At 37.8% G+C, this 26,850-nt stretch overlaps 2 protein-coding genes across 10 annotated transcripts in view; one reads left to right on the top strand and one right to left on the bottom strand.

Moving 5' to 3' along the window:
- Positions 1-1,197: 1,197 nt before the first annotated feature.
- On the top strand, positions 1,198-26,787 carry DNAJC10 (DnaJ heat shock protein family (Hsp40) member C10). Of its 2 annotated transcripts, none has more exons than XM_074873045.1 (23): positions 1,198-1,308; positions 2,022-2,368; positions 4,042-4,207; positions 5,698-5,748; positions 7,117-7,199; positions 7,387-7,518; positions 8,393-8,486; positions 8,696-8,773; positions 10,014-10,057; positions 10,421-10,558; positions 11,945-12,034; positions 13,764-13,877; positions 14,614-14,728; positions 16,497-16,624; positions 16,898-17,014; positions 18,220-18,321; positions 19,354-19,509; positions 20,882-21,015; positions 22,526-22,579; positions 22,970-23,117; positions 23,568-23,687; positions 24,879-24,995; positions 25,573-26,787. In XM_074873045.1, exons 2-23 carry the CDS (start codon positions 2,168-2,170, stop codon positions 25,582-25,584), a joined length of 2,394 nt encoding a protein of 797 aa, XP_074729146.1. In that variant the 5' UTR covers positions 1,198-1,308; positions 2,022-2,167; the 3' UTR covers positions 25,585-26,787. The 2 variants fall into 2 exon arrangements, with proteins under 2 accessions (XP_074729146.1, XP_074729145.1); XM_074873044.1 differs by lacking the exon at positions 1,198-1,308 and adding an exon at positions 1,545-1,713.
- PIKFYVE (phosphoinositide kinase, FYVE-type zinc finger containing) overlaps positions 17,820-26,850 on the bottom strand; it is an 86,541-nt gene continuing 77,510 nt past the window's right edge. For 7 of the 8 annotated variants that reach the window (XR_012629451.1, XR_012629454.1, XR_012629460.1 and 4 more), the window contains 2 exons: positions 24,762-24,803; positions 17,820-19,477 (listed from right to left, as the gene is read on the bottom strand). The gene's annotated coding sequence lies outside the window, so the exon portion shown is untranslated. Of the gene's footprint in view, positions 19,478-23,693; positions 24,027-24,757; positions 24,804-26,850 lie in introns of those variants that run through there. The other variant, XR_012629453.1, reaches the window with a different exon arrangement.

The following is a 26,850-nucleotide window of genomic DNA, read 5'->3' as shown; positions in this document are numbered from 1 at the left end:
ACTAAATAGTTTTTCTCCCCAAATATTTCACCATGGAAAGCTTTGTTCAGATAGCTAAGGCTGAGAAGCAGACACAAAAAGCATGAACCAATCCACTTTCAACACGAGCTTCTATGTCAGCCTGACACCGGCTGAAGTATCTAACTCACACTTGGGTTTCCCTACATAAAGGAGAGTAAGTTCCGAGTGAACCATGAGATTATTTGACATCATTTCAAACAAAGCAAGTGCACGGAGGGGCAAACTGCAAGAAATTCTGGATTATAGACATTGCAATATAATCCAGAATTATCTTTGAAACAGAAAATTCTTGCAAAGACTTCTTGCAATGTGTATGTATTTGAGAACCTGCTTTCCAGGCCCTGTTCTTAAAACCAAGTATGTTTTGTCTCCACAAATAATAACCGGTAGCAAGCTCAATAGTTCTTAGCCACAGTATAACTTTCAAAAGTCCACCCCATCCCCAAAACACCTTATCACTTCCGAGTCCCTTCAGAACCCTGGCACCGGGCTCAGCGGTCCGCCTGTCCCCAGGGAGGAGGAGCGCCCCAGGGCCCCCCGGCAGCCCGGGCCACGCTTCGCGGGTTACTCGCTCCGCCGGCCTCTGCCCGGCGGGCAGCGCCGCGCTCCGCGGGAAGCGCGAGGCGCTGTGCGGGGCCTGCGCGGGTCCAGGCACCTCCGCCTCTGCGGGCGCGTGTCAGGAAAGGCAAGGGACCGCCTGCGGGGAGCGCAGCGCCGCACGCCCTCCGCCCCCCGGAGCCTCTCTCCACCACCCGCCTCGCCGAGGCGAGGGCAGCTCCCCGAGCCGCAGGGAGACTCCCCGGAGGAAAGGGACCCCTGGACGCCTTCCATCTGTGAAGACCCGTGGGGCACCTTCGGGCAGGGTTCTGGGCTCCGGGCACAGGCTGGAGACCCTGGGGCGGGCTCTCCTAGGGACGCGGCTGCCTTCGGGACCCGCCACTGTTGCCGACCACCCCGCGTCACCCCCGGCTGCGGGCGGCGGCACCGGCTGAGGCCAGACAGAGGGCGGGCCCGGCTGTGGAAGGGGCGGCCCGGGGCCGGGTTGCCCCGGCAGGGAGCGGCCGGGAGGAGCCGAGACTCCGCCCAGGGCGGGCGCGGCGGCCACGTCAGTCCCGGAGCTGCCCCGCCCCGCCCCGGCCCAGAGCCGGATCCCGCCGCGGGCCGCCCTTCCGCCCGGCGCCGGGGTGGAGGCGCTGCCGTCCCATGCTGCTCCGCGCCCGGCCCGCTCCCGCCGCCGGCTCCGCGCCGCTCTGAGCCGCCGGCCGCCGCCGCCCTCCCTGCAGCCCGGTAAGCGCCGCGCCGCTTCCTGGGAGCCCGCCCGGCACCGAGGCCGCGCCGGCGGGGAGGGGACCGCGCGGCTACCCCGCCCCGGCAGTCCCTCGCCGCACGCCCCGGCTCCCGCCGCAGCCCGGCCGCCCCCTGGGGCTCTTACCGCCGGCCTCGCCGCGGCGGGCGGCCCCCGGCGGCCCTCCCTCCCGGCGGCGGCATCTCCGCGCCCCGCGGGTCCCCTCCGCTGGGGCGGGTCCAGCCGCGGGTCCTCGGGTCGAGCGCGGGCGGCCCCCGGGGTCTGCCCGACGGTACCTGCGAGGGGCGCCCGCCGCCTCCTCGGCGAGCAGCCCCCCGCCCCGCAGCGGCTGCTGCCTCCGAGCGCCCCGGTCCTTTCGGAAGAAATGTCCTCCCGCGGTACTAAAAGTAAGTTTGAAAGAAAAGTGAGCCCTAGTAAAACCGCTTTTTTTAGTGTGATAGAAGCGGCTGGTATTTAGTGTCATTCAGCAAAGCTTTGCATGGTTACTTCATTCACGATACACACAATAGAGAGATGTCCGTCACTTGTGTGGTCGTCAGAAAGCAGGTAATCGGCCATCAAGAAACTTAATGTCGTGTGCAGTCTGCACAAGCTGGCAATGGGGTTCTTTACTAACGTATATTTATTGAATAAGCAGGAAAATGTACTTAATTGCTTCTTCCTCTCTTTTCTTATCGGTTGTAACTTTTGCAAGACCTGTGACATGAAGTAGGACAACCAGCATTTTGAAGAAGCTCTGTCACAAATACGGCTGTATCTCTGAAGAGTGGCGGATTTACCGGAGACTTCTTCCCAAAGCCTACTTGAATTGGAACCTGTAAATTTTCCAAAAGCTTCATAATGGAGTTCTTAGTATCCAAAGGAGATTATATTAGATATTTCAAAAGATCTTTATTGCTAGTTTTAGTATGTGTAATAGTTCTTGTGTGCACTGATCAGGACTACTATAGTTTACTCGGAGTAACCAAAGAGGCAAGTAGTAGAGAAATACGACAAGCATTCAAAAAACTGGCATTAAAGTTGCACCCTGATAAAAATCAGGTAAGTTACATCTTTAACGGGTCAAAGCTGTTGAGTTAATGGATCTTAATATTTAAAAAAAAAAGTGGTTTTAATTTATCTAAAATGTTTCTCTGTTCTTGTGAATTAATGTAACCACCTGATAACATGGTTCAGCTCAGACTTGCTGAAGAGAAAATTTCCAGAAAGGCATAAACTGAACATATATGGTTGTGTTGAATTTGGGCCATATTAAATTGCTTTAGCAAAAAAAAAATCAAGATAATTTATTTTGTGATTATATTTTTGTAAATAGATGAAAATTTATGTCTGTACCCTATTACCTTGTTGGTAAACTGATGAGTTTGTCACTTTCCATTGAGCTTAGGGGAATTTACTGTTTCCCTAACATGAAGTCTCATCTAAGTAGCAAACGCCACCAGCCTGTATTGAGACATCAATCTCCAAGTATCGAATAGGACTGCCAAGGCCTACTGAGGGAGGGTAATAAGGAGCTCTAGAATAACTAGAGAGAGAAGACTGGGAATGGCTCCGTCTGTGCTACCATATTTTCTGAAGTACAAAGAAATCACTTTTAAATTTAAACATCATCAGTTTTTCCTCAAGATTTCCTGAAATAACGAGAAATTCACAGGAAATATGAGGGTCTGTATCTTTATACATGCAACTACACCTGCACGGAGCCCAGAAGACAGTAATGTTCCATATGAGCTCAGGGCCCTCCTGCACAGAGTATGTTGAAGCCTCTGAGGCGCTAATGTTTTGTAATGGGTTTGAATATGGCAAAGCTCAAAGAGAAAGCCAAATCTCAACAGTTAGAAATGCCAACTTGTAGCTATTAACTGCAAGTTTTGCTTTCCCTGTGTCGATACCTTCAAACTTAATAACATTTTGGGTCAGATTCTGTAGTTTCCAAGTATGCAAATACTACTAGAGATTTTTCAACAGTTATTTTCAACATTAAAGATGATATTTAGAAGATGAAGCCATTACACAAATTCCATAATGGTAATTAATTTCCTGTGTATCTAGGTAAATAAGTCAAGAATCTTCAAGAAAAAGTGTCTTTTGAATGAAATGTGTAAGCAGAAGTTAAAAGGGTGGGAGAGTGCTGCAGATTTTGCTCACAACTGTTATACTGCACCATCTCAGAACCCAAACTGAGGTTCAAAATATGTCTGCAGATTTTTCACCATTCTAATTCTAAAGCTACCTAGAACCAGAATGCTTTTTAAACAAAAAAGGGGGCCTCTGTCTACACCATAAAATAAGAAGGCATGAATCTGTCTTTATAACAGATTTTCAAACTGGATGAGTAGGTACTCTAGGGGAGTAGAAAAGAGTATAAAGGAAATGGTAAGTCTTCATTCTTGACTACTTATTTCTTTTCTTCCATTGAAGAAAGAGAGTTGAAAGAAGAGGGATCACTGGAGAATGTAACAGTCTCCTACCAGCTCACTTTGTATTTCAGTTAGTACGTTAGTGAGGATGAAGAAATGAGGAGAAGATGCATCTGGCTTCAAGAAAGGAAAATTTTACTGTAGTTTGTTTGCAGATCACTGTGTAATGTCTGCTTCCATCACAACTGACATCTTAAGTAGGAATATAAAAATATTTCCAAATATTATTTTCTCAGCATTATACGTACAATATGGTTTATTAATTAGTTACTAATTATAGTTTTCCTTGCCTAGAATGATCCAAATGCACATGAAAATTTTTTGAAAATAAATAGAGCATATGAAGTACTTAAAGATGAAGATCTACGGAAGAAGTATGATAAATATGGAGAAAAAGGTCTTGAAGATCAGCAGCAAGGAGGTCGTTATGAAAGCTGGCACTTTTATCGCTATGATTTTGGTGAGTTATGATATATGTTTGTGATTTGCTTAAATCCGTCACAAATGCAATATTCAGATCTGTAACAGATCTTTTTACACATTAATGACGCTGTTTTTCTTATTTATACAATAGAGATTATAGAGATTTATACAATTTATACAGTTAGAGATCAGTAAAGAGGTAGTAGAAAATGAAAAAATAACAGAATCATATCTAAAATGATCTTGAGACAAGTTATTTAATGCTTATCTCAACAAATTTTAGGTAGCCGTAGGGAAAGGCTGGGGTGAACCATTCTCAGAGCTGCTTTAACAGGAGTAAGCTAAAATAGGGAGCTGAGGAACATGGCTTGATTGATATGAAAGAAAAAGCTGAAATGAACCTCCACCATGGCAAAATTTTTTTCTGGTGTAGTTTGATTTAGTATGTCACAATCTCTAAAAAATTAATGTCTGTACAAATTGAAGCTGAATAAACCGGAGGTGCAACTATCACAGGAAAATATGGAAATTATCCTAGAACTTCTTCAGATAAAGAGATTTAAGAAATTATATCTGCCTGAAGTTGCACTGCTTGATTGAGAAATGATATCCTTGAATATCTGTTAACCAGCCATTTGGAGAGTATCTATAGCTGTATTTTTACGTTTTATATGTGTGTGTGTGTATATATATAAAAATACAGATATTTTTATATATGTATGGGTGAGTGTATGTATTATATTACATGATATGTAAATGGATAGTAATATAAAAAGTACCTTGGCACCTCTAGAAATTAATTTCTCTATTTATTTGCATGTAATCCTTGTATACCTCAGGTGAAATGGCATCTCACCATGTTAGGTACTGTAAAAGATCTGTAGCCATAGTAGCATAATATAATGATATCTAATAGTATTTTTGGTATCTCTGCACTGCCTTTCTTGAAGTAGTAGACTTTCTATAGTGATGTTATAGGTAGGACTGGTTAGCTTTTTAGAAAAAGCGGTCTTCCTTACCTTTATTCTGTCCACTTTATTCCACTGCGTTCACACCTTGGTTAGTGGGAAAGCTTGTGGCTGAAACACCTTTGTGATCTAAATAGTTTAGATAACCAGAGGCTGAGAGAAGTGAAAGCTTACAGACACTACATATAACACTCTCACTGAGAGCTGAAGCTTCTTGAATTTTAATCTGACAACCGGCTGATGTTATTTCTAATACTCTTGCCATAACACTGGTAGTTCAAGTTCTCTGCTCACTCAGTGGCTGGTCTACTAAAACACCAAAAGAACTGCTCTATTCTGATGGTGGCTTCTTGTAGCATGAGGGTGTGGGAGTTAGCAAGAGATTAAACTAAGTTTACTTATTACTAAGCAAATACAGCTTTGTTGTAAAAACTTATCTTTGCGAGCTTACTATTTAAGGGTACGGTCTTCTGTTTTCTGTCTTGTGAATAAGATGATAGTTTGTTTCTTCATTGTGAAGATGGCAAAAATAAAAAGCAATCGTTGGGTTTTTTAATAGGTATTTATGATGATGATCCTGAAATTATAACGTTGGACAGAGGAGAATTTGGTAAGTTTTAAATAAATAACTATTTGTTTGACCACAGGGCAACCCAAAGTAACAATTTTTACATTCTGAGCTGTATATCTATAGACTTCTATTACATATCTAGGCAAAAAAACTGTCAGAAAATCCTCAGATGAGAAAACAAAACCAAAAAAAAACCCCTTAACGCTTCCTGGTAAACGCTAGTTAGCAAACAGATCAATATCAATAAACAGTTTAGATTAAGTTTGAAAGATATTTTTAGAGATCTGTAAGAGGAAATTATTTGAATTAAAATTTTGTTTCTCTCAATTTATTATTACTACTTTTTCTATTAATTTTTTTCTGTGTAATCCAGTCTTGCACAGAGGTTCAAGACCAGAAGGTGATACCAGATACTAAAAACCACAGCTAAGCAAAACAAGGTCAGGAAAGATAATGCTTTCAGTGAGGATGTCATCCAGTTTTTTTTCTTTTAAAATTACAGCCAAGATGTTTATAACTAAAAGAGACTAGAGAGAAAAAATACTGGATTTTGTGTGGTTTTGTTTTTTTTTTTTTAAATCTGCATTTTGAGTACAGTTTCTTTTGCACGGACTAGAGCTACGTGCTGAACCAGTTTTGTAAACTTTTCTGATAGCAGAACCTCATGATGGTCTCGATGAGAACCTGGTCTTGCTTTGGTTAATTGATTTGCAGAATCTACACATTCCTTAGTTGTCTTGTTTGTGCGGATATTTTAATATAGGCAAATACAACTTACAAAATTCACTATAAAAATTATGTCCAAAAATGGAGAGTCTGAAAGCCATGTAATTCAAGCTGATAACCACTGTGTGTGTATATTTTGTTGCTGTTGTTTTCTTTTATAAGCAAGAGTATTTAAATATGTTTCCCTTGGCTTTTCTAGTAATTATATTAACTGGGATTTTTAAATTGCATTTTCACGTATTAGACAGGGACCCTACATAAAAAGATTGCCTAGTGGAACCCAGAAAATACATAAAGTGATATATGGAAATGGAAAGTTCTAGTAGGTAAAAGTCTTTTAGAACTTGTATTTTGTTTTTAAGGTAATGGGACATAACCTAGCTGAAATGTATGATAGTGTAATCTGTAGAGAGTATGTTTATTGTTAATTAATGGAACAGATGTTGAAAGTCAGGGTGCTGATATCCTCTGAAATATGACTTTTGTGCACTTGCCTAGAGCAGCGAGTATGTGCAAGTGAGGTGCAATCTTTATCCCATCTGAATTACTGTTACTGTGTCTGACATTAATACTTAATTCAGCTTACTTAATTTTGGGGATAACAATATAGTAAAAATGCACATTCTAGATATAACTACATTGTAGATGTGCATTACTTACAATTCTCTTCTCTCCATCTAGATGCTGCTGTTAACTCAGGAGAGCTGTGGTTTGTGAATTTTTATTCTCCTCGATGCTCCCACTGCCATGAGTTAGCACCTACGGTATGTATAACAAGCAAATTAACTCTGAAATTTCATTGGTTTTAACAGCATAAAACTTAATGAAGTGGATTTTTACACTGAAGCTGAAACCAAAGACAAGAATTTAAGATGCCAGGAATAAAACGTGCTGATTTTTCATTATATCTTTATAGGAAAATATCCTCCTTTTTTTTCCCCTTTTGTCTAGTGGAGAGAGTTTGCTAAGGAGATGGATGGAGTAATACGCATTGGAGCTGTCAACTGTGGAGATAATAGAATGCTTTGTCGAATTAAAGGGATTAACAGTTATCCCAGTCTGTATGTTTTCAAAACTGGAATGGTGAGTGATAAAATTTTAGAAGCATTTTTAGCAAGATTGAAATCTGGAAGAGTATTATTTCTCTAATACTTGTTCAATCGTTATATAAAGATCTTTCTTTTAATAAATTACTTCCTTTTAATAAATTACTTTTTCTCTTCCTTCACCTTGGTTGAATTAATTTAGGAAGTTAACTTCAAAAATAGATATGTGGCTTATACGGTGGTTTTTTGAACCATTTTACCATGCAACAAGCATTTCTGATTTGGGAAGATACTGTCGGCGGTGTGCTGTAGTAAAGCGACAAGTCTACTTAAACAGTTTCTCTTACAGTATTGTAATGGACTTTTCAAATACAAAGAATAGTCTGTGGTTTTGAGTCTAAAGAATATGACCACGTACCTAAAGAAACTTGGAAATTCCTTCCACGATATTTCCTCCATGCTAGCTGCATGACGTACATCATGCTTTATAGCAGTTTGTTAAGTAGTGGTGCCAGGGGTGGCATACAAATTGCACTTGAATAGTTGGGTACATTTTGACAAGGATAAGATTTGAGAGGTTGAACGCAGAGATTGTGCATATACTAAATGGACTGATGGAAGCAATTTTTATGTAAATAGAAATATAATCATTGGGAGTTGGTGTTTCTAAGGCTAAATTATCCTGGTGTTGCTGGACTAGGAAAGAAATTACATTACAAAATTTAAACAGAAGATAAATTTCAACCATTCCAATATGGGAGGGAGAGAACAATTAGAGCTAAGGTTTGGGGGGGGTTGGGGGCCCTGCAGTTGCATAAGCACTGTTATAAAAAAACAGTAGGGTTTGGGGGTGGCTTTTTCTTTTTCTTTTTTCTTTAGATTTTATAAACTTTGTTCTTTGTTTTCTGTAGCAACCAGTGAAATATTATGGAGACAGGTCAAAAGAGAGCTTAAAGAACTTCGCCATGCAATATGTTACAAGCACAGTCACTGAGTTATGGGCAGGTAATGTTCACTTATTTTGCTTGAGGTGTTCTTGAAATTGCTTTTACAATATAAAATATGGCAGAAACTAGGTCTACAACTGAATCTGTCAACTATTGCTAAGTGTTATTTTTAAGATAAAAACAGTTTACTGAATTGGCTGATATAAAACCTGGTTTCATAGTCAAGTTTAACTAGTCACAAACTGATGCAAATTGTTTCATTCTTAGGAAACTTTGTCAGTGCCATTGAAACTTCATTTGCTTCTGGTGTTGGTTGGCTGATCACCTTCTGTGCTGAACGTGGGGGTAGGTGTATTCAATATTTTTCAAATAGGGTAAACAAAAAAAACTTTTGATAGTGGCATAATCCCTTTTGCTTTTAATAAAAAGTTGCAAAACATCTTAGATGATCACAGTATTTTGACTGTGGGTCATTTAAGCTCAGTTTTAGAGGCAGTTTGACAAAAGGGACATTAATAGATTATGCTATTGTGCTTCTGCAATGTCACGTGAGTCATTAAAGCAGCGCTCAAGTGTGACCTCTCAGGAAGGGAACTGGCAGAACAGGCCTTTATTTTCAGTTTCCAGCTCAAGATCAAATGACAGATACTGCATAGGTGCATGCCAGCTTGTCATGATAGCTGAGTAGAAGAAAGGATGTACCTCCCCTTTAAACCACCAATACGCAAAAATTAGCTGAATATTTTCTCTGAAGAGGTTTGGACCTAGTAATTGGCTCTTACCACTGATGCCATGACAGTGTTTAGATTTACATTATTTTTTCTATCTGTTTGTCACTGCCTTTCTTGGGATCAGTATTGGATACAATATATGAGAAAGTTGCCTTCATTAGCTGGTAGAGCTAAGTAAATGTGCTACACCTTTGACAAACAAAGATTTCTTGGTTTTTATGAAGAGACCTTTGTTCTGTGAACTGAATAACCAGAGCTGCACTCTTGGATTTACATTTGTAAAAGGCTTGATTTCAAGTTGCAGTCCTTTTGTTAAGTTTTCAACTTTGGTCCAGTTAAAGTGAGATTGATGCATCTTCTTATTTCGGAAAAAAATCTGCATCAGAAGGTCAACTATTCAAACTCTGGATGGGTAGTTAGAGCATGTAATGTTTTTATTATAGTGAGTTATTATTTGAATCACAGAAAATTGATATTTCCATTGAAATCTCATTCCAAGATGGTATGTAGTTACCTCTTGTGGGTTCTTTTTAAACATTAAGATGAAATTTGAAAGGTCAGTCTTAGTATAGCAAATAATATATTAAAATTTTTAAAATGAGACGTCTGTGTTGATCCCTGAGCAAGGGAACATTATTCATGTTATTTTTAACGTAAGAGTAGACAACCATCAAGTGCTGATTACTAGATGTTACAACTTAGTCACTGAAATACCAGAAGAATAGTCAGGAAGCATGGCTCTTGAAATAGCATACCTTTGTAGGGAGGAAAGGGGTAATTCTAGGCAATAGTAGGTTTAGTGCATTAATAATTTGAAGTTTTATGTTTGTAAAGAAATCATTTTTATTTTGCAGATTGCTTGAGTTACCAAACACGCCTTAAGCTAGCTGGCATGTTGGTAAGCAGCATTTCACTTTGAAAGCATTACCTGTTATATTTAAAACAACAGAAGAGAAAGCATCAAGTTGTAGCTAAAACTCTCACGGAGTTTAGTGGAACCAAGATTTCACCCATTAATTTTCAAAGAGTGAAATATTTTGACTTAGTAGCTATTGGAATAACAATAAATTTTTAAATAATTTTCTAAAATATGAATGAGTATTAGCTAATGAATTACAGTGTCATTTCTTTCTATTTTCTAAATGTTGTATATATTTGCTTATGTTGAGATTTTCAAAATAATTTCTGAACCTGAAATTAAAAAATACTCTTTGTTTTTGTTTTTGTTTTGTGGTGTGTGTTTTTTGTTTTTTTGTTACAGGAAGGTCTTGTTAATGTAGGCTGGATGGACTGTGGCACCCAGGGTGAGCTTTGTGATAATTTAGATATCTCATCTAGTACTACAGCATACTTTCCACCTGGAGCCACCATAAATAACAAAGAGAAAGGAGGTGTTTTGGTACGAATGTTTCTCAACCATTCTGTATCTAGATAAAATAAAGTGATGACAGTGACAAATGAATGTATAAATAATTTCCAGATTGATCATGTGCAACTGAAAAGATGCTTTTTTCTTCTTTCTTCTAAGCTTATACGCCCTGGTATGAGTTTATATGCCTCCTGGCTTCTAAGGCAGGGATCCCTGGAGGTGGTCCCCAGTTTGCTGGTATGCTGGGAGAGTGAGCAGGTGCACACTGCAGTAGCAGCAGCATGTAGTACTGCCTAGCCACCTCCTCGGGAGCCTCCCTGAGCAGCTGTGGGAATCCAGGGGTGGGATGTGCTCTGTGACAGGCCCAAGAGCTAGTTCTAAAGCTGCTACCCAGCTACCCTGGGCAAGCTTTGGGAGTCTCTTCTAAGTAACAAGTGATAGGACAAGAGGAAATGGCCTCAAGTTGTGCCAGGGGAGGCTTAGATTGGTTATTAGGAAAAATTTCTTCACCAAAAGGGTTATTAAGCATTGGAACAGGCTGCCCAGGGAAGTGGTTGACTCACCATCCCTGGAGGTATTTAAAAGATGCGTATATGTCGTGCTGAGGGACATGGTTTAGTGGTGGATTTGGCAGTGTTAGGCTAACGGTTGGACTTGATGATCTTAAAGGTCTTTTCCAACCTAAATTATTCTATGATTTGCCATGTGCCCCCAGTTTTTATTCCAGAAAGAATATGCCCCAGCTATCACAAGTTAGAGAAATGCTGCTGTGAAGGGAGTACTGACATGTGTGATAAAAGTACTCCTACGATGTCTGTCGGTACGGATTATGCTGTTTGGCTCTATTCTAATATTGCAACCTCCTCCTACATTTGTATGGGAGACATTTCTCAGTTTGAAGCACGGCTTGTTCCTTTATTGTCACTACTGTTACCTTTAAAAGGAGGAAATTAATTTGTAACCTACCTACTTTCGACCTTGTAGCTTACCAACTCTGAGTTACTGATTCATATAACTTCCTAAATTTTAAAAATTACTGAAACTTAAATATCTGTACAGTGGAGTTAAGGAAGGCTGTAAGACTAGATTGGAGATCTTGTAAACTTGATTGTAAAATTTGGCTTGAAATTTGAATTTGAGACTTCTAGCCCCTGTTTTGACAAAATATGATGTCTTTAATATTGTAGGAAAACAAACTAAAATGCATTATTCTGAGATTGATGTTTTTGAAATTACATGTACTAAAAAGAAGTTGATCAAATAACATACATACTCTTCAGTTGATGGAAAGGAACAAATCAGAATATTTTCCCTGACACTTTGACTACTAACCATCAACAATCAGTTGTATATTTTTGTATATGTTGTATATGTTTGTAATTCCTTATAATAAACACAGCTAACTTTCCTTCCTAGTTTCTTAACTCCTTGGATGCCAGAGAAATATATCAGGAAGTAATGCAGCATCTGCCAGACTTTGAAATTATCTCTGCAGCATCATTAGAGGTAAATTTTAAAAAATTTTAAGACTTCTTTAAATAATGTATTTTTATATTTTTTTATCATTACGTTTTACATTTTTTCAAATCCTGTTGACACAGCAACCTAGTATTTATTTAACTGAAAATTATTTTTTTTTTTCCTCTGTAGCCAGAATTGTTTAATGTTGTTTGTCTGTGTTTACTTTTGTTTAGCAAAACAACTAAAGTAAGGGGTGGGGGTGTATTTAATAGGAAGATAGAAAACAACAGAAATTGCCAGTGCAGCTTACTCTGCAACTGTAACTTTGTAGTTAATTTTTACATCAACTACACTTGTAGAGAATTTAATTTTAAATGTATTTTGTCAGTAATGCAAAAAAGAAAAAAGACCTTATCATGGATTAACAAGTAATATATGAACAGAAAATAGAAGTCATAAAAGTTACTCATCTCTTGGAGAGAAAAAAAGACGAAACCTCTTTTCACACCTGTAGTAGCACTTAGCAGCTTGATCTACAATAGGAAATGCACATGGAAACAAAAAGTATAGAGGGTGTTGTGGTTTGAGCCCAGAGGGCAACTGACCACCACGCAGCCATTCACTCACCCCTTCCCCTCCCAGTGGTGGGAAGGAGAAAAATGAATCAAAAAGCTCCAGAATGGAGACAAGGACAGGGACGGATTGCTCACCCATTAAGTCACAGGCAAAAGACAGACTTATTAGGGGAAGAAAAAGAGCATCATATTAATTCACACACTAACAAAACCACTTAACAGACAGAATGGAACAGTGAGAAGTGTTACCATATCTTAAAAACACCTCGCCCCACCCCTCCCTTCTTCCCCGGGCTCAGTTTTGTTCCCGATATCTCTACCTCCTTCCTCAGTGACGCAGGGGCAGGGGATGGACGGTGCTGTCAGTCCTGCCACTTCTTCCTTCAGGGTTGGGGGGAAGCACTCCTCTGCATTCTTCCCTCTGCTCCACGTGGCATGCCTCTCACGGGAAATAGTCCTCCACAAACTCTCTCCATTGTGAGTCCTCCCCGTGGGTGCATTCTTCTCAAGATGCTCTGGCATGGGTCACCTCCATGTGTTGCAGTCCTCCCAGCACTGAGCTACAACAGTGGGGGCTGCTGCTTCACATAGTCCTGCGGGTGTCTGCTCCACCGTCGACCTCCATGAGTGGCAGGGGGGGTGGCCCTGATGTCTCACCATGGGATACAGGGGGGTGCTCTGGTCTGGCACACCTGCCCCCTTCCTCCTCCTTCCTTCCACTGACCTCAGTGTTCGCATAGGTGTCCTTCTTATAACTTGTCCTCAAAGTTCCCCACCCTCTCTCAGGTTCCCCTTCTTAAATATGTTATCACAGAGGTGCAGCCAGTGTCACTAATTGGCTCGGCCTTAGCCAGAGGTGGGTCTGACTTGGAGTCGGGGGAGCTTTCAAGAAGCTTCTCACAGGGGACCACCGCTGTAGCCCCCTCCCCTGCTACCAAAAACCCTGCCACACAAACCCAGCACAAGGGTAGCGAGTAGCCAGCTTGTTTTCAGGCTTTTTCCTGCTTATGATGCTGTAAAAGGAAGTTTAGTGGAAGGACTACATGAAAGAATTTATTGAGTGGAGGAGGTCACTCAGAGATCAGATGAATAACTGGGTATTTGCCCTTATAAAATGAATTTACAAGTTGGTATAAGTTGGGAATAATTTTTTTTTTGTCTGTGTTTTTGTTGTGGTTTTGTTTTCCATTCATTTAAAGGACCGTCTGGCTCATCACCGATGGCTGCTTTTCTTCCAGTTTGGGGAGAGCGATAAATCAAATGTAGAGGAATTTAAGAAACTTAAATTTTTGCTTAAAGATGAACATATTCAGGTAAGACTGCTCACTCATCATGTTAAATACCATTTACATTCAGAAAACAAGTCTTTTTTCATTAATATTAGTTGTTATGTCACCTCTGGTACTGGAAGAGATATACTATCATGTGGTAGATCTGTAGTAAAGCTTTTAATTTCAAGCAAGCAGTGAAGTTTCTCCATACAGTTTGAATAATTTAAAAGTAGTTAGGAAAGATCTTTTAAATCTGCTCTCTCATGGAAAATGTTGCAGATCCCATTCAGGTAACAATTAAAAGTTAACACTTCAACACCAAATTGATATATGTGAAACTGTGTTTGAATTATTCCCAAAACCCTATCATTATCTTTGAAAATTTTCTTAATAAAAAGAAAACAAATTCAAACTTTGTACTAAAGACATATGGATTGTGTTATTCTATAAGGTATTTGCTTGACTAGAATAATTTTAATGTCACATTTAGGTGTGTCTTTGTTCCTTGCTCTTTTATTTGGACGGGGGGAAAAAAGAGTATTCTTCAAGGTTTTATTCCCAGTTTTGACCTTTAAATTAAAAATCAGCAAGCAACCTAATATAGCTGTGCTAGTAGTTTTCCTCAAACAGCATAGTTTGTCTTAAGATCTCTGTTGTTTATAAAAAGGCTACTACTCCATATATTTACTTTTATTTCCGAACCCTTAATGCCTTTCAAAATATTTTAATCTATATAAATTAGGATGCCTTAATTAAAATGGCACTGTCTGTTAAATAGGTTGGCAAGTTTGACTGTCTTTCTTCACCAACCATCTGCAGTAAACTATATGTCTATCAGCCTTGTTTAGCCGTCTTCAAAGGAAAAGGAACTGGAGATTATGAAATTCATCATGGTAAGGGAAACTTTGGCAAGTTTAAATCATTACATAATCACTTTGAGATGACACTGTCTTCGGCAAACTGCATTTGTTTTCCCAAAGAACAGTTTTATAGTTTTAATATTTGCTATCTTTTCTCTGACCTTACTGTAGCCTTGCACAAACTTACTTCGGTTTGTTTTCTTTTTTCCTGGGTGACCAGTGATCAGATGCCAAGAGATGTATTTTTGTCTTTACTATCCTGTCTATTTCAACATCATTTACATAATTACATACAAATGAAATCTCTGAAGCTGATCAGGACAGTGTCTGGTTTGGGTGGGATAACCAAAGAATGCTGTAAGACACGCCCTTCATAGAGGCTTAACCTGCTAGTTATACAGTGCTGCTAACTTGAGAAACTTGGATTTGATTTCATGTGTCACTGCACTAAAATTAATTCCATGTTTGGTGACTTCCATCCAAGAAAATCTATACTGAGACATTTACCTCGCTTTCACTTCCAAAGTAGCAATTTCCTTCCAGGAAAGGTTGGAACTGTACTGCTGTGTACCAGTGAAAGGATTCAAAAATGCTGGTTGAAGAAGAATGGAGCCTGAAGCAAAACTGTAGCTTGCAGCAATAGGTGTAGCTTCATCCAGAATGCAGCACAAGGCAATTATGCAAGATGAAGTTCTCATTTCTCAGCTTCTGAATTATTAGAAACAGCTTGCCAGATTTAAGTCAAAACCTCAGTACTGTAACAAAGGAGAAAGGAGAAAAGTTTTCTCCTACTTAAAAAAGATTAGTCGTATCTAAGGGGGAAAGGTGATCCCATACATCTAATGATTGCTGCTGGGAAAAGCCTTCTGTACTCTTTGCAATTTTGACTCCTGGAGATAGGCCAAGAAAGGGTCATATACATAGAGCATTTTTAGATCTTTTTGTAATGGCATAGATTACAAATAGTGTAAGAGAAATACATTGGACTACAGTACGTACATTCTTTTCTGAATGCTTTGTTTTACTATTTACAAAATAGATGGCATCTAGAACATTTGCCAAGTTATCTTGCTCCAGTATTTATAACAATATAATACTCAGAAGAATCAGGCTTTTTTACAGGCTGTGTTGAAGGGCTTCAACAGTTTAAAATCTAAGAACAGTAATAAATCTTGTCATTGTCATTGTGCAGTGAGTTCAGATTTAATTAGCCTGAAGTTCTTGGTTCATTTCAAGACACAAGCGCTTGTTTCTGCTGAAAAATATGTACGTGAAGGGTATGAAGAGACATGATCTTTGCTCACTGGAGCTGTGTCAGCAGGAAGTTCAGTTACATCTAAATAGCTGTGATTCATCAGTATCACTTATTTTGCTTGAAGTCTTCACTGTGTCAATAGCTTTGCCAAGGCAAGTGTATCTAGAATGGTAACTTTAATTCCAACAAATACTAGTAAGATGGTAAAACAGCCAATAGTCCAGTCACAAAAAAAAAGTCATTTTGTTTGACAAAAACATATTTTGTCTTGAATAAAATATTTATTTGGCTAATATTGGGTAAATATCCAGTTTAATATTTAGCCAAATATCAACAACCTAGAGTGTGTCTTACCTGTGCAGGTTTGGACAGTTTAACATTGCCTTCCTGAGAAAAAGCAAGACAATACTTGTTTAATTTATTTAAGCAGGCCATGTCTAAAGATCAGTCAAGGGAACTGAAGGACTCCTGTTGCTATCACCAAGTTTTTTAATGAGATCTCTCATAGGGAAAAATAAAGATTCTTTTCTACTTTGTTCTTTGAAGGAAAGAAGATCTTATATGACATTGTTGCATTTGCCAAAGAAAGTGTCAACTCTCATGTTATTACACTGGGACCTCAGAATTTTCCTGACAAAGAGAAGGAACCATGGCTTGTGGATTTCTTTGCACCGGTAAATATTTAATAGCTACATTTCCCTTCTTCTAAAATCTGTTATGTAATTATGTAGCAAAATACTAGCAGTATCTTGAAGGTGTCCCTCAGCATCATGGGATGGTAGTGTAATTTCTCATTCCTTGGCAGCACTAATTCCTAGATTGTGTGGAGCTTGTATTTAGTGGAGTCTGTTGTCACAGCAGCATATTATTCATCTCAAACAGCTTAGTTCTCATGAGAGACAACTGTGGAGAAAGCAATTGCACTTAACTTGCATTTTGTTTTCTAGTGGTGTCCTCCTTGTCGAGCTTTGTTACCGGAGCTGAGAAAAGCATCAAAACATCTTTATGGCCAGCTTAAATTTGGAACACTAGACTGTACTGTCCATGAAGGACTTTGCAACATGGTAAGCTGCAGGAACTAAAAAATAAATAATCCTTTCAAAGAATATTATTTTCTTCTGGTAGGGTGATGGGGCAGATAATGCTTGTTCTTTAATACTACTTTCTTAAAGTGTAGTACACCTAACAGGACACTTGTTTCATAATTTTTTTCAAAGGAGCAAGCTATGTAACCACTACAGATAACATATCAATGCAAAATACAGGTCACACTTTGCTCTGATTTCATAGTGTTATTGGAAGACTCAGGAAGTGTCAGAATTTAATAATTCCTGGGTTTTTTAAGAGAAAAAAAGAATTTAAGCAGACCCAGAAAGTTTGGTTTTTCCCGTGTGTCTATAGATACATGCATTCTTTTTGTTCTTCACACAGGAGGATAAAAATCAGTAAAACATTTAAAAGTAGAAGTTTATATTGAAATACAACACTTGTTGAAGATGTCTGAAAAACCACTTCTAATTCACCCTGACTTTGCTTTTTGTGTTGTAGTGCTTAAGTGTAGAATCAATTTCAAATTTAAAGTTTATTACTTAACAGTTTACACCTGTTAAAGATACAGTAATTGAATGAAATTATTTTTTTTAAATCTTGATCAATTTTCCGTGTTTAAATTTGCTTAACTTTTGCTCCACTGAATTTATTGTGGTAGAAACTATTACTTTTTCTGAATTCCAGAAAATACTACATTTTGACAGGTTTCCTGCAACTGCACATTGTATTGTTCACAAGAGGTTTTTATGGTAGAATGTTTGTATTTATCTTTAAAATGTGAATGTCTTAAAACACATGAAAAATGAGCAAATAAGGACAAGCTTTTTACAGTTTTATTTAGATGTGTTTACACACTGAAGACATCAAATCATGGAAGCATCTGTGCTCAATAGTAAACAATACAGTTGTTCATACAGTACAGGTGTTTCTACCTGAAGACTAGGAATAGCTTTAAAGTTAAGGCTTAGAAAGCCTGTGGAGTAATTCCTGTATTTGTAGAACACGGCAAAAGAGCTACTGTCTGTTTTTTTTTAATTCAGAACAAACCATGTCATCTCTGAATACAGGTGACACCTTTTCTGTACTGATTTGTAGTGGTTTCAAACTCCCATCTGCATGCAAGTCTGAGAAGTTGTACTGTACAAACTAATACCAATGGCAGTTAAAGGAAGGTACAAGAAACCTAATCATTCCTTGCAATTTCTTACTGTTTTGTTAGCATAACATTCGAGCTTATCCAACAACAGTTGTGTTCAATCAGTCTGATGTTCATGAATATGAAGGACATCACTCTGCTGAGCAGATCCTGGAGTTTATAGAGGTATGTAAATTATAATCCTTGTTGCAGTCATGCTCTGTATGCAGCTCATTCACAGATGTGTTCTTTAGTTGGAAGACTTTAAGATTTTTTTTTTTAATTAAATAGACTAGTAAGATAAAAAGTGAAAAAACCTTGGGCAAGAAAAGTGATACAGCAACTGTCAGTCTGGGATGTGACACCTAATGAATTCTCTGAGATCATTAGCAGAAAACTGACAGTCCCTTTCAATCTGCAAAGTAATAGTAATGTTTTCTATCTCAAGAGAGAGGATATAGGAATTAAAAGTATGGAGGGCTGTGATACTAAGGTGAAAACGCCTCATGTCACACTTTGATGTAGGAGGAAGTTCACATTTTTGTCGATTATCTTGCTGCTCTCCACACAGCCTTCTTAGCTGTTTCTTGAACTTCCATAACTCGCGGAACTGTGTATCACTGGTACTCTTCATTGTTGCTGCCAGAGTTCTGGCACCCATCTTCCCTCCAGCATTCAGGTTCTCTCACTGCTACATCTGCAGGCTATTTTCCACTTTTGAAAAGACTGTTCATTCTCTCCGGGTAGCCCAGGAAAAGCAGGTTTGAGAGCACATGTGCAGGAACAGGTGGAGATCAGTCTTTTTCAGTTGATATTCAGAGGCCCCTAGTGCACCACATGTATTCTTCTGCATCCCAGCCTAAATAGCATGGTTGAGTCTCATAATGCTTGTCCTGGCCAGGTAAGCTGAATTTCTTGCCTTTTGCCTCCCTTTATGGAGAAGAGGCAGAAAACCTCCCTTTCACAGCCTGGCTGTATTTTTTTTTTTTTAATAGCTTTTCTCAGCAAATCAGGCATATGATTGTTAAGTTGAAGGATGACTTTTGATGCTTCCATGCCTTTCAGTGGTGTGGAGTCTTCCCTATCACAGCAGCAAGCAAATTTCACTAAAAGAGGGACATTCTCGGAATTTGGTACAGTCTGTTTGTATGTGATGACACTAGCTGTGGGATAACTTAATGTTGCAAAGTACCTGTCTATAAACTATCTTTACTTTAGGATCTTAGGAATCCATCAGTGGTTTCCCTAACACCAGAGACATTTGTTGAATTAGTTCAGAGACGAAAACGAGAGGAAATCTGGATGGTTGACTTCTACGCTCCATGGTGTGGACCTTGTCAGGCTTTAATGCCAGAATGGAAAAAAATGGCCAGGGTAAGTTACATTCAAACATGACACTTTTCTGCTTTTGTGTCCTCTTCTGTGGAATTATTGAGATGGTACAACTGCTATCTTAGAGATTTATCAGCTGAGAAAATCTAGTGATTTAATATTGTGGACAAAACAGGGAATTCCTACCTGACAGTTTTATAGTGTTTCAAATACAAAGTTTTTGTTTTTCTTTTTTTTTTTTTAAAGGTTTGGTACATTGATACTGTAATCCAGTTTTTGCTGTTGATACAAATGTGTTTTCCAAGATCTAAGAAACTTTAGAGTAACTAACTTTCCTTGATGCTTAGTGCTTTATATAGACAACAGCTCTGCATTTGTTTAAAACAAGATATGAAAAAAAATTTATCCATAAATTACATAAGGATTGGTTGAAATAACATTACTTTATTCTCAGTATTCTTTATGATCATTAGTCATCTTTAAGATAGTATTTAGACCTTGGTGAAACCTCTGACTTGAATTTCAGATTAAAGGAATTCAGTGTTATCCATCTGAATTATTTCTTATATTAGGAAGATTTTTTTCTGAGATCTTTTCTTCACTGAAAGTAAATAAATGTTAAATACCATACACTCTAAGGCTGATTGTCAGTTAGCTTAATTACACATACTTCAATATGAAATTGTTGGGATTGGGGTGGGTGTTTTTATTTTGCAAGGCCATTACAGCATTCTCTCATTTATAAAGCTAATATTACTTTACTGACAGCCATATGGGTTTTCCTGGACATGTTTCCAGGAATTTGAACTAGAAACTTTGGGCCAAAAAACCCAGGGCTTTGGAAACAAGTCCATGATTTTCAAACATTTAGAACTCAGCTAGACTAGGAGTTCTAGCTAGGATTCTATATTCTGGTCAAACGTCTGTGAAGTATTAGTAGCTCCACAGTACATGTTCAGTAATGGTCAGCTTCCCTGCCAATGCCAGGTGGTTTGGGCCTCTGCAGCAAACACAGTGTGTTCCAGACGCAGGCCAACTGTGCAACCGATAGCACATCTGCCTGTACCAGAACCTGTTGCAATTACTGAGCCTATGGTATGAAACAGGATAATATGGTAGTCTGTATACTAAATAATCACACTCATGTACCTTTGAGGCAAGGTAGGTGCCTCATGAGCCATGTGTGTGCAGCTTATACTAAAATATATGTGCATGATGGGAGTGCACGTGGGTGGCTGGCTCCCATTAGATACCAGTGACCCATTTACAGGAAAGAAGAAAGCCTTGGGAAATCTTGGTTTGTTTCGTTGGGTTTTTTTCCCCTAAGTGATTAAGACTTAAATTCTGAAGTATTACTGAAATTGTAGTAATGTTAATTAGCATCTTTGATCATAGGTTTTCTTGGTTTTTTCAGATGTTAAATGGATTAATCAGTGTAGGCAGCGTGGATTGTCAAAAATACTATTCTTTCTGTCACCAAGAAAATGTTCGGGGATATCCTGAAATAAGACTCTTTCCTCAAAAATCAAACACAGCTCATCAGTATTTGTAAGTAGCTTACTTCAGTTTAGGAAACATTAGATGATGTGGAACAAGATGAATACACATTTTTCTGTTGTCTAGAAAAGGTTCATCACAGCTATTAAAATAGGCTGTTGCAATATTACTGTCCTAGATGTCATTGACTTTGTTACTTCAAACTAGTGTCATTTTAGTTTGCCATTGCATTTCAGTAATTCGAAGTGAGACTGCCTTAGGAATCTTAATTTTTATGTCATCTTCTTTTTTGCCAGTTTTCTAACTTTAATTGCCTGTTAAGGTAGATGATTTAAATCATATAATATAAAAATACTATGAGGCCTAATTGAATGCAGCTTTATCTTTAGAGAATAGTGACGATCATCCTCCCTGCCAACAGTCTGTTAGCACCATTGCAAAAATTGTCCATTGTATATCTAGTCATCCCATTCATTGTATCATTAGTGTGGAAATATTAATCATTAACAAAACAAAAAAATTCTATGGGAAATAAAATCTGGCCAAAACCAAACAGCCTGTCCTCTCCATTTCACAGTACTGTTTGAAGATTCAGGGATTTCAGGAAGCACACGCATATTTAAAGATAGGTAACAATCTGAAACAGCAGATCTGTTGCTTCATTATTTTACAAATTGGAAAGTTCTATTAAATGCTGGCAGATAATAAATTGTAATTACTCTTCATCATAGTGTGTAATAGCAGACTTCAGTAGTTTTCATCATTGGACTGCTTGCTTTTATTCAGTTCTTCTAGATAAAGTTTCTCTTAAAAGTGGGCTTTTTTCCCTTGTTGAAAACAAGTAAGTTAGTGAATATGACTGTTAAGTGCCAAATTCCTAATCATGAATCAGCTATCTCCTGCAAAAATATGGAAATCTGTCTTAAAATAGAGATCACCAAAAACTGTCAAGTCAGATTTTGACCAGGTAACTGTACTGAAAAATATTTTGTTACAAAGTTGTAAATTAATGGATATGAATCCTGAATTAATCTTTTTTCCTAACCTGTCTCTGGAATTTCAAAACTAAGCTATGTCCTGAAAGTCCAAATAATAAATCCTTAGCCAAGTAACCAGTTTGTCTGGCTTTTCTACTGTCAAATTGAGGGAAATGTATATAATTGTTTTATTGTAATGAATGAACATCAACTAGAAAATATATTAAGATATTTCAATTTAATTCTCATGTTTCTTAGAGCCTGCAATTTTATCTGGAGTCATTACCAAAGATCCTTCATTCAAAATAGTTCTAGCTATCAAAGTTTATGTGCTCCAAACCAAGTTTCTTACTCTCATGACATAAAATTTTATTTTCTTTTCTTCTCTTCATCTTCTAGTCCTTAATTCTGTATCTTTGGACTGTATTAATGAGACATTTATTCGGATTTGAAAGCGAGCTAGAACTATATCTTAAAACATATGCATTTAAGTTCATTATTTCACCATCTCCACTCTACAGGGTTTTTTCAAATGTAAATCAAACTACTGTGCAACTAGACTTTTGTTTTCAATATTTTTACAGTAGCTACAATGGATGGCACAGAGATTCCTATTCACTGAGAGGCTGGGGATTGGGGTAAGTTACTTCATTAAACTTTGTTCACAAGCTACTTAGAGAATTTGCTTGCTTGGAAAAAATAATACTTAAATGCTACGTAAATCAAGAATTAGAAACACTCAGGTATATGTATTGCTTAATTTAATATCTTAAATTTTCCACATCTTCTAACTCAAGCTTTTAAAATGTGGAGAAATAGCATAATCCTTACTGTCCAGCCATTTTCTGAAGACCATATTATGATTTTGTCTACCACTTTAAAAAAGGGATTGTCTTATAGTACAAAGTGTAGAGTAGGGATTTCCAGATTACTAATACTCTTAACTTCAGAAATTTTTCTTGTGCTTAAAGGGAATTTGGATATGCTTAAAGTTTTGAATGGGTTATGACTGTTCTTCCTTTCCACAGATATCTACCACAAGTGTCTGTAGACCTGACTCCTCAGAGTTTCACAGAAAAAGTTCTGAATGGAAAAGATCACTGGGTCATTGATTTTTATGCTCCTTGGTGTGGGCCTTGCCAAAATTTTGCTCCTGAGTTTGAGATCCTTGCAAGGGTAGGTTTTTAACTATATTAGTGGATTGTTATACTGTAACAGTTAACATATAATTCATCAGCACTTTATTTTTTAGCAATCATCCAAAAATCACATACCCCAAATAAGCCTCTTTCTCATAGAAAGTCCACACTTCTAGAGCCAACATGCCAGTGGGTATTGTCTCTTGCACACACACGCCCCCTCTTGAGACAGATTTCAGCTTATGATGGGGTCACCTTTGGAACTGTGACATGCCTTGCCCTGAATTCACGTAGAAGTACTCTGCTGCAGAGTGACTTCTGATACAAGTCTGAGAAGCAAGCAAGCAAGCAACTACTCTGAGAAATTGAAAAGATCTGAGCAACACTTTTTGTTTACTTTTAGCTGCACTGCTGGCTTATTCAGGTTATTTGCTTACAGTCACCCATGGAACTGTGACGTTTGTTTCTAATAAACATTTCTTTTTAGATGGTTAAAGGAAAAGTAAAAGCTGGAAAAGTGGACTGTCAGGCATATGCTCAGACCTGTCAAACTGCTGATATCAGAGCCTACCCTACTGTTAAGTTTTACCCCTACCAAGGAACAAAGGTAAAGTGTCTCCTTTTGTGTATGCTGGTGAGCAGCCACTGTTAGTAGATGTATTTCATTTCACATCAAGATATAAGAGACTATTTCTGTAATATATTAAAGTGCATTATTTAGATATTTTGAAGATACAGTAATAATCAATTTCAGTAATACTTCAGATAGGACAGTAATACAGTAATAATGCGTTATTGAAAAATAATAAATTGTAAATTAATAGAACAGTAACTAAAATGTGGGCTTAACCAGAACCAGGGTTTAATTTTGCAGGGGGGTCTCATGACAGAGTGTTTTTCAACCTTTACCAATTCCATCACCAGCTACCAGAAGCAGGCAAAGTCTCTCTATAAAAGAAATATGGACAATTTCATTTTGGCTAAGGAGAAATATTCTTTCAATATAACCATAGCATTTCATTATGATTCTGACTTAAGAAAATTGATAAAAAATGTTTAGTTGTGTTCTGTCTCAAAAACAAACCTTATCAAACACTTCAGTTATCAATGTGACTGAGATCAACATTTCCTACTAACAGATTAGTAGTAATGAATGAAAAAATTGAAAAGCATCCATGTAGTTCTAGGAAATTGCCATTATTTGTGTAAAACTATTAAATTTCAAGAATATTATAGGCATCTTTTAATGTATTACTGTGAAAAGAAAGTACTCAATGCATTCTGATACTCAAGCCAATTCTTTTAATTGTACTTTCCTTTTCTTTTTTTAACTGAATCTCTTATGGGAAGTTCTAGAAACCCTTCCTCGCATAATCCCATCAAATTCAATGAGACCTCTGTGGTAAAGAGTAATGGCTTTTCAGATCTCAAAAGTTGCAACCCACACTGACAGATTTCATGAACACAGATTACAAAGTGGCAGACTTTGTAATGGCTGTCTACATTAAATACTTAGCTGAATAAATGTGAGAAAATTATAACTATTTCAGGTTTCTCTAAGGATCAAGACAAAATTTGTGTAGTTTTGAAAACTAGCAGCTGAGTGGTTCCTACTATAAAGACAGTTAGCATTGATTAAACAGAGACAAAAAATATATCTATGAATCATAAATCAACCTACCTGAGCCATTGTCTTCCTCCCTGCATTCCTCTTGAATTTTATCTGAAAGCAGATTTTTCTGTTCAGTGTAGAGCATGGGTAATGTTACACAATTTTTAATTTTTTTCTTTTTTTAAGAAAAATGTTCTTGGGGAATATATAGACAGCAGAGACGCAAAAGGTATTGCTGACCTTTTGAACGAAAAATTAGAAGCAATTCAAAATAAAGGAAAAAGAAAAAAATCTAGAAATAAGGTAAGAATACTTATTGTTGGGTCTTTTGCAAAAGACTCACATCATTGTAAAGAACAGCTGTTTAAAATTACATTAGCATTTGCTCTTTGTCCGTGAAGTATTAAATGCCATATCTTCAAATAGTACAACGTACATTTTAATTCCAGTCTTGTTCTGCTTACTATTATTTGTTCAAATTTGGTTTTCCGTATCCACTGATGTAGCAGAGAATACTGAAGTTGCAACATCTGTTATGGCAAGACTTGGCAGAACTTATAGATATCTGTGGGACAGCTGTGTTAAAGATAGATGGTTGAGAGGCACTGTATCCTAAGTGTAAGCCTTAGACTAGGTTTAGCAAGCAGGCACCAAATTACAGAGGCCAATTAGTGCAAGACTGGAATTGATGTTGTAAATCAAAAGATAACACACAGTTATTAAGAAATACCCTGAATTTTATTTAAGAAACATTTGCCCAGTTGAAATAATAAGCACTACAGAGAAATCTAAAATCACAGGGGAAAAAAGCCCCCAATAATCTCATTTTTTTTCATTTGTACTTTGAGAGTAACTTAATTGTTTATTTTCTTGTCACTAGGATGAACTCTGAGTGGCACTGGAGGTAGATAAGATTGCAAATATTCTGAAGCTGTGAATGTAGAAGACACCATGAGGAAAATACAAGGCTGATTACATTCATGGCAGGATAAAAGAGATTAAAACTAGTTTGAGTTCACAGGCATACGTGACTCTGAATTCTGTTAAACAGTGGGGAGATTGAAAGCGTGTTGGTGGAGGCATTCAATGTTTCTGCAAATGAATTATGCATGTCCCTCTTCTGATATACCAACTACAAACATTAGAGTTGACCAGAAATGTGGACTGTATCACTTTTGCCTACCCGTTTACTAGTTCCTTATGTTTTCTGTCTCTCTTCAAACATTTTTTGAATGTGGCACTCAGCCTGTGGCTGAATATGCACTCAAACCACTCTGCAATGCAGAAACACAGTGAGGGATTGTCTATTTGAAAGACAAACAGTTTTACCTGATGAATATTCTGCTTTGGGGTTGCATTATTGTCTAGTCAATTGTTAAGAATTAAAATCAAGAACTGGCAGCAGGATAGATTTATTGAATTACATTGCTCCTGCCCTTGAGTAGATCGTCTTGTGGCACTGGTGGTGGTGCCTGGATGAACAGAACTTTCAAGAGCTTTAGTGGTTTGGATTGAGTTTTCTTTTATTTTTTAAATAAGAAAAAAAATCAAGGACTTCAGACCCAGTGTTTCATTGACTTTCAAAATTTTAAGTTATGCCATAGAAGCATCTGCTTAAGTTATTAGGTCATAACTTTATTGTCTTTTTAAATATGAATGTATTCTGTGGACATATTTAATCTCTTTTGCTATTACCACTTTTCCTTTCTCTGCAGACATGTTTTGGAGGTTTTGTTTTTTATATAATCTTTAGGCAAGCAGGATAGCAAGTGCCTTTTAATTTAATAATGAACACTGTACATTGCAATGTCTCCTCATTCATCGTCATAGAATTTCCACTCTTTAGGGTAATATTTTTTCATAGCTTCTCAATAGACAACAAAATGTCTGGGGTTCAAAATTGAAATGTTTCACGTTTTCAATAAAATGCTGCTGAGAACTTGTCAGATGGACTTTTCTCCCTGCTCTCCATGTATTTAGATTTGGCATGACTAGTCACTGTAGTGTGAGTATTATGAATTTGTAAATATGTTATCTACAAGTAATTTATTTTATAAAGCAGGTAGCAAGAAATAAAAGGAAGATATTCTAGTGACTTTGAGACATCCAAATGCTTCTTCCCCTGTGTTCAGGGTTGTGTCTATTGCTTTGTGGTTTT

Source organism: Strix uralensis, chromosome 6 (assembly GCF_047716275.1).
Source record: "Strix uralensis isolate ZFMK-TIS-50842 chromosome 6, bStrUra1, whole genome shotgun sequence".
In the NCBI taxonomy this organism is placed as follows: domain Eukaryota; kingdom Metazoa; phylum Chordata; class Aves; order Strigiformes; family Strigidae; genus Strix; species Strix uralensis.
The sequence above is the reverse complement of the archived record's forward strand: the minus strand, read 5'-3'. Positions and strand labels throughout refer to the sequence as shown.

Bases quoted from the DNA above. Each gene is read 5' to 3' on its own strand.
- DNAJC10 (XM_074873045.1), top strand. From the start codon at position 2,168: ATGGAGTTCTTAGTATCCAAAGGAGATTATATTAGATATTTCAAAAGA. The intron at 23,118-23,567 runs GTAGGTTTTTAA...ATTTCTTTTTAG, and splicing joins AGTTTGAGATCCTTGCAAGG to ATGGTTAAAGGAAAAGTAAA. The intron at 23,688-24,878 runs GTAAAGTGTCTC...TCTTTTTTTAAG, and splicing joins ACCCCTACCAAGGAACAAAG to AAAAATGTTCTTGGGGAATA.